Below are 18,184 nucleotides of genomic sequence, written 5' to 3'. Positions count from 1 at the left end.
AACCTCACCCCCCCCCCCGCAAGGTATTTCTGCACCACGATTAGACACGCTCTAGGGGATAACACATGTATGTAGCTTATACCCAGATCACGTGCGGTCATACCTGCCTTGCACCCTGTCATTCCCATATACATATACACCACCTCTGTTGTGGCCATCTTCCTCTTACTCTCACATACTAGCCGCGCTCCCTCTTTTCTCTTTCCCCTCGCAACGTGAGGGATCACTTAAACTAGTAGTGACACTGATAGTGACCACCTGTGTCCTAGATCTGCAACCAGTTCACTCATAGCCCCCATGTCGAATGCTGCTCCCCCTTCCTCCTTAGCTCTTCTTGGATTTGCACTTTTTATGTTGCTTTATACTTGTTTTCCCCGTCCCTTATTATTATTAGTTTTTTTTTTTTTGACACCTTGTGTAATAATGCTGTGTAAATTTATATAAGCGTGCTAATGGATTGCAAATTATCAACAGCTATTGCATTGTGTGCAGTGTGCGTTTAATAAACAGATTTAAAAAAAAAAGATTTGTTTCTGCGTTGATGCACTATGCTCTTGGCGCCCTTTATTATATTCTTTGCTGTTGAAGCCTCTTCACGTAATGTTCTGATGTGCTAAACAAGTGAACTTCTGGAGAGAACCAGCAGTCAAAAAGCCCAACTCCAATCAGACTAGACCTTGGCTCTCTAGGTGATCCACCGCTGCCAGAAGTCCACTGAGCAGCATCTGCCAACTGTAAGCAACAGGAGCTGAGGAGTAGACCGAAGCTCTTACTGCAAGTGCAGTGATTTAATGTATGGCCACTACACACTTATACCCCCATCCCCTCCCTGACTAAATATACGTTATGACCGATAATCACACTTTGGTCATCATTCAACACATGGGCAAACTTCCCACACAGAATTAGAACGATTTGACAAGATAAGACTAAAACCAATGAATTACCATCTACACTAGGTCCCAGAGTACCATGCTTCTGGTCACAAAGCTGTACAATGCCTCATCAGGGCTAGTAAGAGCTAAATAAAATGGCAATACAGCTGAGAAGCTAAAACCACTTGAAAAGAATTACTTTTATAGGTAGATGTGACCTTTTGAGGCTTTGTATTGCCTACTGGATTATTTTGTATAAGAATGTCAACTGTAATGGACTTTATATCGTTTCTGTCTTCCCAGAGAGAAGAATAAAAAAATGCAGGCCTGATCAATAATGTCTGGAAAAACTGTTGGAAATTACCCTTTCTGCAGGGTTATCCCCGAACGTTTTGCTTCTGACCTCCTGTTTTTGAGCCTGTGATGAATTTTGTTCTTGCTGGCTTTAGGACTCTGGGCACTTTACCACTGCTGACTAGTGCTAAAGAGCAAGTGCTCTGTCTAAATTATTCTGATGATTGGTTAATCCATGATTAGCAGTAATTCCATAGTATAGTGCACCAGGTGTGCCCAGGGCCTGTAAACCAAATGCTACTACTGGGCCTGCAGCACTGTCACACCCACAGGTGTACCCCTGCATACATGTCTCATGGCCTGCCACTGCAGTGTGTGTTTGCGCAGTTTTAAACTGGCATTTCAACCTGGCAAGCTTGCACCCATTGATCAGGCCCAAACCTTCTCTTTTACTACATGTACGTCACCCCTAATGTAGGCCCAAGGCAGCCCCATGGGCAGGGTGCAGTGTATTTAAAAAGAGGGGGGGGGCGACCATGTACTTGTGTGTTTTACATGTCCTGATAGCGAAATACTGCTAAATTCGTTTTTCACTATTGAAAGGTCTATCTCCCCCATAGGGTAACATGGGGATTGTCTTGAAATATCTCAAGCGTAAACTCATTGAGAGCTGAATTGGTTTGGAGGTCTCTGAACTCACAATTTAAGAATACAATTTAAGAACCAATTTTACCTGAAAGATGTAACTTTGGAAATATCACTTTTAGAAAGTGGGCATTATCTTGCTTAACCATTCTGTGTCTCTGCCTGTCTCTGAACACACGTCTGGGCTTAGTATGACATACAAAGGGAGCTGAGGTGTGCCCTGCATATCCTGGTGGGTCTTCCCGAGCTAGAGTGTTGGGAAGAACAGACACTTGCACCTAAATAGGGCTGTGCCTGGCCTTACACAGAGCAGTCTCCAACCCCTTGTAGGGTGTGGAGCCAAGGAAGGAACAGAAGGGTCTTGTGCACTAAAAGGATTTTTTTTTCTTTGAAATTGCCTACTTCAGAGGCAGAAATCTGTATAAGTATTGCAAATCTGACCCCACGAAGTTAGAATCCTTTTGGAAAGAGGACATTCAGCCAGAGAGAGCTGGATGCTGTGGAACGAACAGTAGACATGCCGCCTGTTGGTATGCTCTGCTGGCCTGCTGCTTCTATCCTGGAAGTGAAAGGTTACGGGCTATGCTTTCTACATCCTGCTTCCAAAGGCTCTCCAAAGTCTTGGACTGGGCTTGCCTCCTGTTAATAAGTCTCATTGACAAAGACTTCATCTGTCAGCACCTAGGCTCTCTTGCGGAGTCCTTACTTGCCAAGAGGTGCCAAATCCAGTTCCTAGGCCCGTGGGAGTGAGGTCTGGTGTAACCAAGAAGAATCCAAGCACATCAACTCCACAGTGACTTCAAAACAGGCACTGCTGTCTGATTCTGTGCTGCTGCCTGCACTGGAGCCGTTGTCACTGCTGAATGCAACGACCGCGGCTGACACCTCAGGCCTGATGCTGCCACATCACCTCCGAAGTCCCACAACAGCAGAAGTCCAGAGCACTGTCACCAACGTTCGTCGCAACTGGCTCCGACTCCATGCTGCACCTGTGGCCTCACAGTGTGACCACAACAACACGAAGTTGATACCTCACGTCTTGACCTGCTGGATTCATCAACCCTGCTGGATCCTAAGAAACAGACACTGCACCACTGACATTATCTCCCCTGCCTAGCACTAAGGAACTGACTCTTCACCTCCCAGTGGCAGTAAGAAGCCGATAGTACACCGGCTCCAGCAACACCTCACCTCCCCGACTGTGTGCAACGTCTGTTTCCTCGTTTATCAAGGCACTGTACCGGAGCACGAGTGGTGTTGGGAACTACTCAGTCAAGATGTTGTGATAGCCCCAGTCAGAGCTATTTTGTCCTTAAGTGCTTTACTAAGATTTAATCTTTGAAAATTCATATGTTTGCTTGTGTAAGTTGGATTTTTGTCGTTTTGGGCTCGTTTTGCTCAGATAAATATTGGCTATTTGTCTAAATTGGTGTGGAGTACTTCTGTGGTGTTTTCAGTGTGTGTGTGTAAATACTTTACACATTGCCTCTGAGATAAGCTTGACTGCTCGTACCACACTACCAATGGAGTGAGCAGGGGTTATCTTAGCTGTGTGACTCCCCTACCCTGCCTAGAGTGAGGGTCCTTGCTTGGCAGGGTGCAAACCACTGCCAACTAGCGACCCCATTTCTAACAAAAACAATGAAGAACATTAAGTCTGTGCTTTGTTTTTGTTTTTTAAATAGTGTTTCTGCAATTACTTGCGATTTTGTATGTGTGGTTGTGATATATAACGAGTGGATGAGTGCATGGGTGACAATGGATGAATGAATAGAGATGAACTACTGAACAGTTGAATTGGAATGCATGGATAGATGAGATTAAGCTGCTTAGAGGTAGTAGTGTTTCTGCTGGTGACATGAGGCTGTTCACACCTTCTGCTGCCCCACACACATTTATATATTTAAATAAGCATGCAACCACTTATCAGTTTACCCATCTGAGCACCCTGTCAATCAACATTCGAGTACTGAATGAAAGATAATTAAAAAACATTTTTAAAACACAGAACTTTGCGTACCAAAAGCTTGTTTAAATGAGACGCCAGAAAAAAACGAAAATATCAAGACTACAACTAAGCTTTCAAGAACACCATTAAAACAAATCGACTAAAATAAAAACTAAACGGTCATCGTGTATGTTGGCAAATTTGGGTTGAAAGTAATCATTGCTCCAGATCCCACACGGCTGCATTTAGCGAGGGTGAGATACTGTCCTTAGGATAGCAGTGGGGAGGCGTTCATGACATTCAGCTGTAGTGATGGTTGGGATAATAATAAATAAAAAAAAAGTCAAACAACTCATACTCGCAATGCCACACCTAGAGCAAAATACAAAGCAACAGCAAATCACCATATATCTTGAATGGCCGTTCTAATAACCAAAGGCGGCAGCAGCAGAGCTGTTCTAAAATGTAAATGACAAGTAAGCAATGGCTAGCGGCGCTTGGACCAAAGGCCCTTCCCACCGTAAAGGTTTTTGTATTTATTACATGAGCTCTGGCAGGCAATTTAAATGGTCTTGGGTCAGTCTCCAATTTCACCACTTGATGGCATCTCACACCTGCAACATCAACCGAATTTAGAGCGGATTTTAGCAACAACGTCATTGCGAAAATCTAGGCATACCTACTGTACTGGAAGACATAACATGACAGTAAGAACGTCTTTTGGAAAATATCCGTTTATTCAGTTATCTTCTTAAAAGTCACTTGATTGAAAAGTAACCACCCCATTTTGTAAAACATTTTTCACCTGCATCTCTTTGGCTCACTCCCTAATCGTAAACATAACATTTCAATTTTACAGTAAAGCAATTCAAGCAGGTCCAAGACCAATATTTACCATGGCCACTAAAATAAACGTTTTATTAAGTGCCAACATAAAGCCAGTACCATGGGCCAATAAACACTTTAAATGCAGACATCATGAAGGGTTTTGGTTGTGTGGAACGGTAAAAATCTACCTACCGTTTTGAGATTTCGCAATTTTCAGTAATACTGAACTTGCTGCAAGAGATCAAGGGCTTTCAACGGGCCGGAGGGGACCAAGCGCAGTGACTTGACAGACCAATGATCGAGCACAGTATTATTTGAAACAGTTCATTTTTTAAAGCCATGTCAATATAACATCAAACGTACAGGTGACATGCATAAGGGCATAGGGTGAAGTTGAAAATCACCAGACAGTCAGAAATTCTTACATTTCGAGAGAGAAATCAGATTGTAACCGTTTACAGACTTGCACAGGCCTGGCACGAAAAACCCATCCTCACCAAATGTTCAATATTTCGACACAGTGATACCGTAACAAAAAATCCCGTCTGTAGCACTGAGTTGTCCCGTGTTTCCAAGACAGTACTGACTGCCGGCGTACACACAGGAAGCTGCAGTCAGGCACTAGTGCGTGCGCAAGAGGGGTTTACGTGACTCGGTGAAGAGTAAGAGGGCAACAAATAATGAACTATCTTCAGAGAGGAGTTGGTGACCTTGGATGAAGGATATGGAGGACCTGCCCGTTATCGTATCATGATTTATGTATTACAAGTTTACAGGGACTGCAGGGTTTGGTGGGTGCTGCTCTCCAACATTTGTAACAAGGCAAGACTAACGGGGTCAGCACATTCTCCTCCGGCACAAAAAAATTTGTTGGGATAGGGTTTGGAAGGCAGGAGGGCAAATGCTGCACAAAGGAGAGTGCGTATTCCCTGCAGGTTTAGTATCGGTAGTGGTCCGGCTTGAAAGGCCCTTCCTTGTTCAGACCCAGATACTTGGCCTGCTCGTCAGTCAATTTGGTCAGTTTCACACCGAGTTTGTCAAGGTGAGCTGCAGCCACGGCTTCATCCAGCTGGAAAGAAACATTTTGGAACAATCAGAAAACTAGATTGCTGCATGCAGTCATCAGAAGCAACACAAAAATGCAAAGTGAATGCACAGGACTGATGAAGGATGCACACAACCTTTAAAACACATTTATAACGAAATTTACATCGTAAACTCATGCCTCTTCAAGTTGACAGCTACCTCCACGTGGCATCCATTAAAATGAAAGCAAAGTTATACGAAAGAGGGGAGGGCTAATACTACGCATCGTAATAAAGGTGGTGTTCTTGGAGGGGTACGTTTAATCCAAGGTAAATTCCAAAATCCTAAAACAATTTACCATGACAACCACCATTAGCACACTGTAAATACAGGGAGTGCAGAATTATTAGGCAAATGAGTATTTTGACCACATCATCCTCTTTATGCATGTTGTCTTACTCCAAGCTGTATAGGCTCGAAAGCCTACTACCAATTAAGCATATTAGGTGATGTGCATCTCTGTAATGAGAAGGGGTGTGGTCTAATGACATCAACACCCTATATCAGGTGTGCATAATTATTAGGCAACTTCCTTTCCTTTGGCAAAATGGGTCAAAAGAAGGACTTGACAGGCTCAGAAAAGTAAAAAAATAGTGAGATATCTTGCAGAGGGATGCAGCACTCTTAAAATTGCAAAGCTTCTGAAGCGTGATCATCGAACAATCAAGCGTTTCATTCAAAATAGTCAACAGGGTCGCAAGAAGCGTGTGGAAAAACCAAGGCGCAAAATAACTGCCCATGAACTGAGAAAAGTCAAGCGTGCAGCTGCCACAATGCCACTTGCCACCAGTTTGGCCATATTTCAGAGCTGCAACATCACTGGAGTGCCCAAAAGCACAAGGTGTGCAATACTCAGACATGGCCAAGGTAAGAAAGGCTGAAAGACGACCACCACTGAACAAGACACACAAGCTGAAACGTCAAGACTGGGCCAAGAAATATCTCAAGACTGATTTTTCTAAGGTTTTATGGACTGATGAAATGAGAGTGAGTCTTGATGGGCCAGATGGATGGGCCCGTGGCTGGATTGGTAAAGGGCAGAGAGCTCCAGTCCGACTCAGACGCCAGCAAGGTGGAGGTGGAGTACTGGTTTGGGCTGGTATCATCAAAGATGAGCTTGTGGGGCCTTTTCGGGTTGAGGATGGAGTCAAGCTCAACTCCCAGTCCTACTGCCAGTTCCTGGAAGACACCTTCTTCAAGCAGTGGTACAGGAAGTCGTCTGCATCCTTCAAGAAAAACATGATTTTCATGCAGGACAATGCTCCATCACACGCGTCCAAGTACTCCACAGCGTGGCTGGCAAGAAAGGGTATAAAAGAAGGAAATCTAATGACATGGCCTCCTTGTTCACCTGATCTGAACCCCATTGAGAACCTGTGGTCCATCATCAAATGTGAGATTTACAAGGAGGGAAAACAGTACACCTCTCTGAACAGTGTCTGGGAGGCTGTGGTTGCTGCTGCACGCAATGTTGATGGTGGACAGATCAAAACACTGACAGAATCCATGGATGGCAGGCTTTTGAGTGTCCTTGCAAAGAAAGATGGCTATATTGGTCACTGATTTGTTTTTGTTTTGTTTTTGAATGTCAGAAATGTATATTTGTGAATGTTGAGATGTTATATTGGTTTCACTGGTAATAATAAATAATTGAAATGGGTATATATTTTTTTTTGTTAAGTTGCCTAATAATTATGCACAGTAATAGTCACCTGCACACACAGATATCCCCCTAACATAGCTAAAACTAAAAACAAACTAAAAACTACTTCCAAAAATATTCAGCTTTGATATTAATGAGTTTTTTGGATTCATTGAGAACATGGTTGTTGTTCAATAATAAAATTAATCCTCAAAAATACAACTTGTCTAATAATTCTGCACTCCCTGTATACACCTTTAAAAGTATGCTAAGTCTGAATAATTTTAGCACATCACATTTCAGATGCAGAAAGGACAAGTAAGCTTTCTGAAAAATGATATGTTTATGATACGTGTGCAGATCTGACCTTCGTTTGCTGATGTATTTACAGTTTTTGAGGACTATTCTACGATTAGGAGTGGTTTACGGGTTTTGAACTTCAAGTAGTTTACACCAGGCCTGCGTATTGGCACCAACGGTCTTGCTAAGTGATGGCATAGTTGATTAACTGGTTCCTATGTCAGCAGACATTCCATACACCAAGATGGACAGATGCCAATACTTTTTACGAACGTTGCTGTTCTCACATGCAAGACCCTGTAGCGCTTGTAAATGCCCTACTCAGCAAGGGCAAAGACTAAAAGAACGTGGTCGGCATCCCACATAAAAAGTTTAGGCATTAAGACTCGTATGCTCGCCATACATGGCCGAGAAACGTGAAACCATACCACTGGTTAAAAAAAACTGAACTAAAGAAACATACATGGAGAATACATAATTATGCGGAAAATGCTGCAGTTGCTAAATCGCACAACCCCAGTTGCCAAGATTAAAAAGCGGTTCCAAAAGATGTCAAGTGGCTACAGGGAGCGATCCAACTTAAGCCACGGTTGCTTTTAGTAAGGCTAGAGGTACCCACACATGCCACTATCCCAAAGATGAAAGCCAGCTGCAGGATGGATAGGAAAGCAAGACATCCTGAACATGCAAAGGAGCTTCTTCAACTAAGTTACTTTTGGACACACCATAGCTGTGAAAGTGGCCTCCAACTGACTGATTCTTAGGCACCAAAAGTTGTATCCATGAAACTATGACTAATCATAAGATAATAAAGCAGAAAAGGCCAGCGATTATCCTTACTCACCAGTTTAAGAAACGTTTCGTTATTACTTATTCCTTCCCCTACTCAGGGCAGAGTAGATAAACACTTACCGTGGGAACAAGACATTTATAAAACAGTTTCCATTGGTATGTCACCCTGTCTACTATTGATTCATGTGGTGTCTAACTACATAGCTAGTGCACAGAATGTGTGTACTAAACCCAAGGTTACAGTAACGAAAGGCTGGTAAGCTAAATGGTGGATCCTTTGGCTATGCTTTCAAAGATCTAAACTGCGAATTTTAGCCTAGAGTTTGAATACCATTAATGAATTAATAGATCACATTTATGGATGACCTTATATTTTTATACGTGACCATTCTGATTGCTAGAGAGCTTGCACTGTAACCCTCAATCTCGCAAGAAACACCTATTTTTGGTAAAGACGGATAGACCTTGTTTCAATGACTGATGTTGGAGTGCATGCTTAGAGGGATACCCAAAGACTTTAGAGCAGTAGTAATATCACCACGTACCTGCACAATTTTTCGATATAGTAGGTTACATTTTGCATTTCCTTGAATGATACAATTCAAAGTCACTGAAAAAAAGCATCCCAGTCCAAAGGAGCAGGCACCTGCTGGGTAACACGTACAAGCTACAGCAGTTCGGCAGAATCTAGTGGTTCGGTTGAGCAACTGCATAAGTGTGCATCTTTTTTTTTTTAATCGATAATGTCAGCGTGAAATATGAATCCTTTCCACTGGATGAGGACTTAGGAGCAAGGGCTACGAACGTGATGCAGCAGGGGCAACAGCCACAGTACCCCAGGTACAAGTTAATTACCTTCAGTAATGAAAATGTCACTTACCCAGTGTACATCTGTTCGTGGCATCAGTCGCAGTAGATTTGCATGTTCTGCAATAGCTCGCCATCTGGTGTTGGGCCGGAGTGTTACAAGTTGTTTTTCTTCGAAGAAGTCTTTCGAGTCACGGGACCGAGTGACTCCTCCTTTTGTCTCCTCCTTTTGTCTCCATTGCGCATGGGCGTCGACTCCATCCTCGATTGTTTTTCCCCGCAGAGGGTGAGGTAGGAGTTGAATTGTAGTAATAGTGCCCATGCAATGGAGTGACTAAGTATGCACCTATTTAAGGTTGAGATGATACATATATAAATAATTGAAGGTAACTTCCAAACTGCTACAGGCTCCCGGGGAGGCGGGTGGGCACATGCGAATCTACTGCGACTGATGCCACGAACAGATGTACACTGGGTAAGTGACATTTTCAGTTCGATGGCATCTGTCGCTGTAGATACGCATGTTCTGCATAGACTAGTAAGCAGTTATTTTCCCAAAAGCGGTGGATCAGCCTGTAGGAGTGGAAGTAGTCTGAAATAATGTCCTTAATACAGCTTGACCTACTGTGGCTTGTTGTGCGGATAACACGTCTACACAGTAGTGCTTGGTGAATGTGTGAGGCGTAGACCATGTGGCTGCCTTACATATTTCTTGCATTGGGATGTTTCCTAGAAAGGCCATGGTAGCACCTTTCTTTCTGGTTGAGTGTGCCCTTGGTGTAATGGGCAGCTGTCGTTTAGCTTTAAGGTAGCAGATTTGGATGCATTTAACTATCCATCTGGCTATACCTTGTTTTGAAATTGGGTTTCCTGCATGAGGTTTTTGAAATGCAATAAAGAGTTGTTTAGTCTTTCTGATGTTCTTTGTTCTGTCAATGTAATACATTAATGCTCTTTTGACATCTAATGTATGTAGTGCCCTTTCAGCTACGGTATCTGGCTGTGGAAAGAACACTGGAAGTTCCACTGTTTGATTTAGATGGAACAGTGAAATAACCTTTGGCAAAAATTTAGGATTGGTCCTTAGGACGACTTTATTTTTGTGTAGTTGTATAAAAGGTTCCTGTATAGTAAACGGCTGAATCTCGCTTACTCTTCTCAGGGAAGTAATGGCGATGAGAAATGCCACCTTCCAGGTTAGGAACTGTATGTCGCAGGAGTGCATGGGTTCAAAAGGTGGACCCATAAGTCTAGTTAGGACAACATTTAGGTTCCATGAAGGAACAGGTAGTGTTCTTGGTGGTATAATTCTCCTAAGGCCCTCCATGAATGCTTTAATGACTGGTATTTTATATAGGGAAGTTGAATAGGTAGTCTGCAGGTATGCAGATATTGCTGCAAGGTGAATCTTAATGGAAGAGAAAGCTAGGTTAGATTTTTGTAAGTGAAGCAAGTAACCCACTACATGTTCTGGAGTTGTGTGTAATGGTTGTATTTGATTAATATGGCAGTAGCAAACAAACCTCTTCCATTTACTTGCATAGCAGTGCCTGGTGGATGGCCTTCTTGCTTGTTTTATGACTTCCATACATTCTTGGGTAAGTTGTAAGTGCCCGAATTCTAGGATTTCAGGAGCCAGATTGCTAGATTCAGCGATGCTGGATCTGGGTGTCTGATCTTTTGGTTGTGCTGTGTCAACAGATCTGGCCTGTTGGGCAATTTGATGCAGGGTACCACTGATAGGTCTAGCAGCGTTGTGTACCAGGGTTGCCTTGCCCAAGTTGGTGCTATCAATATGAGTTTGAGTTTGCTTTGACTGAGTTTGTTTACCAGGTAAGGAAGGAGAGGGAGAGGAGGAAAAGCGTAAGCAAATATCCCTGACCAGTTCATCCATAGGGCATTGCCTTGGGATTGTTTGTGTGGGTATCTGGATGCGAAGTTTTGGCATTTTGCGTTCTCCCTTGTCGCAAACAAGTCTATCTGAGGTGTTCCCCAGAGTTTGAAATAAGTGTTCAGTATTTGGGGGTGAATTTCCCATTCGTGGACCTGTTGGTGATCTCGAGAGAGATTGTCTGCGAGTTGATTTTGTATCCCTGGTATAAACTGTGCAATTAGGCGAATTTGGTTGTGAATTGCCCAATGCCAAATTTTTTGTGCTAGCAGGCTTAACTGCGTGGAGTGCGTCCCTCCCTGCTTGTTTAGATAATACATTGTTGTCATGTTGTCTGTTTTGACGAGAATGTATTTGTGAACTATTATTGGTTGGAAAGCTTTTAGTGCTTGAAAAACTGCTAGAAGTTCTAGGTGATTGATATGCAGTTTTGTTTGATGTACGTTCCATTGTCCTTGTATGCTGTGTTGATTGAGGTGTGCTCCCCACCCTGTCATGGAAGCATCTGTTGTTATTACGTATTGTGGCACTGGGTCTTGGAAAGGCCGCCCCTTGTTTAAATTTATGTTGTTCCACCACAGAAGCGAGAGGTAAGTTTGGCGGTCTATTAACACCAGATCTAGAAGGTGACCCTGTGCTTGAGACCACTGTGATGCTAGGCATTGTTGTAAGGGCCTCATGTGCAGTCTTGCGTTTGGGACAATGGCTATGCATGATGACATCATGCCTAGGAGTTGTAATACCATCTTTGCCTGTATCTTTTGTGTTGGATACATGCGTTGTATGATGGTGTTGAAATTTTGAATTCTTTGTGGACTTGGAGTGGCTACTCCTTTTGATGTGTCTATTATGGCTCCCAGGTATTGTTGTACCTTGCGTGGCAGAATTTTGGATTTTGTGAAATTGACGGTGAACCCTAGTTTGAAGAGGGTTTGTATGATATGATTTGTGTGATTTGAGCACTCTATTAACGAATGGGCCTTGATTAGCCAGTCGTCTAGATATGGGAACACATGTATTTGCTGCCTTCTTATGTGTGCTGCGACTACTGCTAGACATTTGGTAAAGACTCTTGGTGCGGTTGTTAATCCGAAAGGCAGTACCTTGAATTGGTAATGTATTCCTTTGAATACAAACCTTAGGTATTTCCTGTGCGATGGGTGTATTGGTATATGGAAATAAGCATCCTTGAGGTCTAAAGTTGCCATGTAGTCGTGCAGTTTTAGCAATGGCAATACTTCTTGTAGTGTGACCATGTGGAAGTGGTCTGATTTGATGAAAGTGTTCACTACTCTGAGGTCTAGGATTGGTCTCAGCGTTTTGTCCTTCTTTGGTATCAGAAAGTACAGTGAGTAAACTCCTGTGTTTATTTGTGTGTTTGGCACTAATTTGATTGCATTCTTTTGCAATAGTGCCTGCACTTCTATCTCCAGGAGATTGGAATGGTGTGTTGTTAAATTTTGTGCTTTTGGTGGTATGTTTGGAGGGAATTGTAGAAATTCTATGCAATAACCATGTTGGATAATTGCTAGAACCCAAGTGTCTGTAGTGATTTCCTCCCATGCTTTGTAATAATGACCTATTCTTCCCCCCACTGGTGTTGTGTGGAGGGGGTGAGTGACATGTGAGTCATTGTTTAGTAGTAGGGGTTTTGGGGCTTTGAAATCTCCCTCTATTTCTAGGGAATTGCCCTCCTTTATATTGTCCCCGAAAACCTCCTCTATACTGTCCCTGGTAAGTGGACGGTGTTGCTTGTGAGGTGCTGGCTTGTGTGCTTTGACCCCGAAACCCCCCTCGAAAGGGCGTTTTACGGAATGTGCTGTAATTCCCTCTGCTCTGCGGGGAGTAGAGTGCGCCCATGGTTTGGCAGTGTCCGTATCTTTTTTGAGTTTCTCAATCGCCGTGTCCACTTCTGGACCGAACAGTTCTTTTTCATTAAAAGGCATATTGAGAACTGCTTGTTGAATCTCTGGTTTAAATCCAGACGTTCGGAGCCATGCATGCCTTCTGATAGTTACAGATGTATTAATTGTCCGTGCAGCTGTATCTGCAGCGTCCATGGAGGAACGTATCTGGTTGTTGGAGATGGTCTGTCCCTCCTCAACCACTTGTTTTGCCCTATTTTGGAAGTCTTTGGGCAGATGTTCAATGAGATGTTGCATCTCGTCCCAGTGGGCTCTGTCATAGCGCGCAAGTAGTGCCTGGGAGTTCGCGATGCGCCACTGGTTTGCAGCTTGTGCTGCGACTCTCTTACCAGCTGCATCGAACTTGCGGCTTTCTTTATCTGGGGGTGGTGCATCTCCAGATGTGTGAGAGTTGGCCCTTTTCCTAGCTGCTCCTACAACAACAGAGTCTGGTGGCAGCTGTGTTGTGATGAAAACCGGGTCCGTAGGAGGCGGCTTATACTTTTTTTCCACCCTTGGTGTGATTGCCCTACTTTTGACCGGGTCCTTAAATATGTCTTTTGCGTGCCGGAGCATACCAGGGAGCATAGGCAGGCTTTGGTAGGAGCTGTGGGTGGAGGAGAGTGTGTTGAACAAGAAATCATCCTCGACCTGTTCTGAGTGGAGGCTTACGTTGTGAAATTGTGCTGCTCTAGCCACCACCTGAGAGTACGCGGTGCTGTCTTCTGGTGGAGATGGTTTTGTAGGGTATGCCTCCGGGCTGTTATCTGACACTGGGGCGTCGTATAGGTCCCATGCGTCCTGATCTTGGTCACCCTGGCTCATGGTGGTGTGAGCTGGGGAGTGTGATGGCGTTTGTGCTGGTGAAACGTTAATCACGGGCAGAGGAGAGGGTGGTGGTGTAACTCTTTTCACCACTTTTGGTTGTGGTGCTTGTTCCGTCTGGAACTCCAACCTTCTCTTTCTCCTAATGGGGGGAAGGGTGCTTATTTTTCCTGTCCCCTGCTGAATGAAGATACGCTTTTGCGTATGGTCCACATCAGTTGCTTGTAGCTCTTCCTCAAACCTATGCTTTTGCATTTGGGAGGTTATCGAGTGCTCTTCTGTATAAGAGCCTGAAGCTGGGTCGCTTGCAGTTTGTTTCGGCATCGAAACTTTGTCTGCGTGTTTTTCCGGCTCAGAGGCGACTTTTTTCCTTTTCGGGGCCGAAACCTCTCGGCGTCGATCTGTTTCGGTGCCGCTGTCTCGGCGTCGAGCCGTGTCCACACCGGCATCTCGGTGTCGAGGCTTGTCTCCAGCACTTTCTCGGTCCCGAGAAGGCTGCGTGCCGGTGTCTCGACCGGAGTCGGACGATCTCGGCACTGTTCGGGCCTTTTTCGGTGCCGACGGTCGGTCACCGAATTTATGGGTCGAGCCATGGCCTGGTGGCAGTGGCGTCCCCTGGGCCTTGTAAATGTTTCTTTGTGTGGTTTTCGACGTCTTACTCACGGTTTGTGTATCGTCGAATCCTTCGGAGTCTGAGTCTTGGATCGAGAAGGTACCTTCCTCTTCCTGCTCCTCGAACTCTCGGTGGGCTGTCGGCGCGGACGCCATCTGAAGTCTTCTGGCTCGACGGTCTCGGAGTGTTTTTCGGGACCGGAACGCACGACAGGCCTCACAGGTGTCTTCGCTGTGCTCAGGTGACAGGCACAGGTTGCAGACCAAGTGTTGGTCTGTGTAGGGGTATTTATTGTGGCATTTGGGGCAGAAACGGAACGGGGTCCGTTCCATCGGCGTTCTTCAGCACGCGGTCGGGCCGACCAGGCCCCGACGGAGGATCGAAAAAACTACCCCGAAGGGCACCGGAGCTCTTCGATCTTCGATGCGGTGTGGAATCTAAGTACGCCGATCCCGAACGCAACAATACCAACGAAAATCTTCCGAAATTAACTATTTTTTCCGTTCCGAAATTCGGAGCGACAGGAACACGTCCGAACCCGATGGCGGAAAAAAAACAATCGAGGATGGAGTCGACGCCCATGCGCAATGGAGACAAAAGGAGGAGTCACTCGGTCCCGTGACTCGAAAGACTTCTTCGAAGAAAAACAACTTGTAACACTCCGGCCCAACACCAGATGGCGAGCTATTGCAGAACATGCGTATCTACAGCGACAGATGCCATCGAACATACCTTTCTGGTGGATACTGTACCAGCAGAATCCTCACCTTGTGACTGGACCCAGAAACGTATTTACAAGTTCTCCTGCATGCCTTTAGGTGGCACTGTGCAGCTCTGTACTGCAGCATTCTATGAAAGTGATGAGCAGAAGGGTCAGTAAGGAATCCCTTTTTAGAGTATCCACAAAAGATTATTACTGAAGTTAAATAATATATTCCTCTGATTATTGATTCTAAACGTGAATTCCTCACATTATTAATAGATACCATAGCAGTATCACCCAAGGTAGGAGGTCTGAACTGGGTTAGACCAAAAAGTACTGCAGGACAGAGCATCCAAAATGCCCTCTCTCAATGTACCAGATTGTCAATGGAGTAGTGCTTTGTGCATGTGGGTACTGAACCCCACACAGGCATCTGACATGAGCAGGACATGCACTTTGAATGCTAAAGTAGTGGTAGCCTCTTTTGCCCTGATGGAATGAGCCTAAAAGCCTTCTGTGGGTTTCTGTTTCCCCAGCGTGTAGTCGATTTGTATGCAAAAGACAATCAAACTGGAAATGGCCAGGTTTTGCACTGCTTTGCCCTTCTTTGCACCTAAAAACTCTACAAAGAACTGATTGCACAGAGTGGCCGATCAGCATAAAACAAAAATCAATGTTTTTAGGATCCAAGCTATGGAGTCTCTTTTCCTATTTAAAGGAATGAAGTGGAGCAAATAATGCCAGAAGGATGATAATCCGATCAATATGAAAATAAGTGATGACCTTAGATTGAAATTGTAGGAATGCGGATCTTTTTGATATGGTGACCCCACCACACTTTTTCCTGGTATCTGATTTGACAATGTGCACTGGATTCCTGCAAACCAGGGCCCCTAGTGCCAGATCTTTTTCCCTAAACTGTACAATTGTTTCCCCCAACTGGCAAATTCTTTAGCACCCTCTGCAAGTTCCTAGTAAATGTTTCCTAGCGCCTGAGGTGTGCTAAAGAGGTTCCTCTAGGGCACCAGCATGAATTGTGCCACCCTAAGGGGCCCCTCACCAAGCACATGACCGCTGCTATTGCAAAATGCGTGTCTTCATGTACACAAGAGAAAACACAACATGCCACACAGCCTGTGTGCCATGTCCCTTAATACTGCATGTAATGTAAGTCACCCCTACAGCAGGCCTGACAGTCCTAAGGAACGGTGCATTATATTATATGTGAGGAAATATCTGCAAGAGCAGGTATAACCCTGCTAGTACTTTGCCTATTCTCAGACATAGCAAGTGGCCAGGGAAGCCATTTTAAATGCATGTGCTGGACACTGGTCGATAAGAGTTCCTCAACTACATGATTACTTCACTGAAGATAAGGAAGTTTGGTTTAAAAAATCTCGTATTAGTGAACCCACACTGATGCCAGTGTTGGATTCACCCAGAGGGCACCTTAGTGGTGCTCTAGAAACCCTACCAGCCTCTGGTGTGCTCGCTGACTGGTTTCGGCCAGCATGCCACCCGAAACACAGTAATGCCCCCCTAGGAAAAGAGGCTTCTACTTTCAGGAGACCTAGAACAAAAGCCTGTCCGGGAAGAGGATGCAACACCCCCTCCCACAGGATGACTTGCTGATTAGCCTTCCTAAGGCAGAAGGTCTCAAAGAGCTGCCACCTCTGAAATGCAAATCTGGCTCCCCTTACAGGAGAGGAGTGCCACACCATGCCCCCCACCCTTCACATCCACAGCCCTCTTAGGCACCTGGACAAGCAGGAAAAATAGCCAGTCAGGTAGGCATGCCACCTGCAGGCAAGTACCACCCCTAAGGTGGACTACTACGAGCTAGACATGAAATTTTACAAGTAGACATCTTTGTGTTGGCATACCTAGGAACTCTGAAAAAGGGGTATGGCCACTTACCACAGGTTTTATAGGGGGCATTGTGACCCCAAGGGCCAGTAGCCCATTGACTACTTCCCTACACACTCCTAAATTCAGTATTTAGGGGAGTCCATGGCAACAGAGAAGCAGATCTTAGCAATCTAAGACAACCAAGGACACTGAAGAGCCATGAAAGCACAAGGAGAAAATAAGCAGCTGACCTGACACCATCCCAGCTGGCCTGTCTGGTGCCAATTTCGTCGAGGGATGCAAAGCCAACTTGTCTTGCAGCTGTGACTCCAGAAACCCGGGAGGACTGCATACCTTGGAAAAATACAAGATCTCTTGTGAACAGCGGACCTGTTCCCTAGCAAGCTCCAAATGAAGGGACTCAAGTCTCTGGAAACACCAAAACCTGACACCTGAAGTCACTACTACACCTGCCGTCTCCAACCTGATTTGATGTGGACTCCTGGTGCCAACAAGGTTCCTCAGCCCTCCAGAGTCCGAGTCTATTGTTGGTTCACTCCTCCTGGACTCCCCAACACCTGCAGCCTCTGCAGCAAGCCCCCCATTTAGTGTGACTGCTTCTGTAAGGAAAACCAGACACCTAAAAACACTTCTGCACCTGTTGACCCCCTGAGCCATGGAGAAGAGGATCAAAGTTGCCTACCTGTGCCAGAGCATCATGAAGCCTGAGCCCAGCTGCTTTCTAGCCAGAGCCTCAAGCCTATTTTTGCAGTGACCTATCTCCATTGAAAAGCATTGGGCACCAATGCTGTTTTGCACCCTGCCACCCCCGTTCCGCTGGTGATGTACTACTGGCGCTGCCTTGGACCTTGCTCACCTTAACTCCTGAAGATTGGTCTTGTAAGTCACTGTACTCTACATGTTTGCAGAACTTTTTTCCCTCCCCAAGATAAGCATGACAGAACTCAGAAATTGCAGTGTCCACTTTTTAAAGTGAAAATAATTCATATTTAAAAACATACATACCTGAACAATTTTTCTCTGATGCCTAAACATCTAACTCCTTTTGAAGTTGTATGTCATTTATTGACTATTGTGTCTATTTGTAGATGTCTTGCACTCCTCTGTGTTAAGCCTAAGGCTGTTCAACCAGGCTACCCATAAACAGAACACTCTGGGATTT

At 44.8% G+C, this 18,184-nt stretch overlaps 1 protein-coding gene across 1 annotated transcript in view; it reads right to left on the bottom strand.

The window, feature by feature from the left end:
• Window positions 1-4,477: 4,477 nt before the first annotated feature.
• The window catches only part of AHCY (adenosylhomocysteinase), a 124,734-nt gene continuing 111,027 nt past the window's right edge, over window positions 4,478-18,184 (bottom strand). The window contains exon 10 of the mRNA XM_069243818.1: window positions 4,478-5,659. Coding sequence (XP_069099919.1) covers window positions 5,528-5,659 — 132 coding nt within the window. The 3' untranslated portion in view covers window positions 4,478-5,527. The remainder of the gene's footprint in view (window positions 5,660-18,184) is intronic.

The sequence above is a fragment of the Pleurodeles waltl genome, chromosome 7, assembly GCF_031143425.1.
Source record: "Pleurodeles waltl isolate 20211129_DDA chromosome 7, aPleWal1.hap1.20221129, whole genome shotgun sequence".
In the NCBI taxonomy this organism is placed as follows: domain Eukaryota; kingdom Metazoa; phylum Chordata; class Amphibia; order Caudata; family Salamandridae; genus Pleurodeles; species Pleurodeles waltl.
This window is presented reverse-complemented; position numbering and strand designations above follow the sequence as displayed.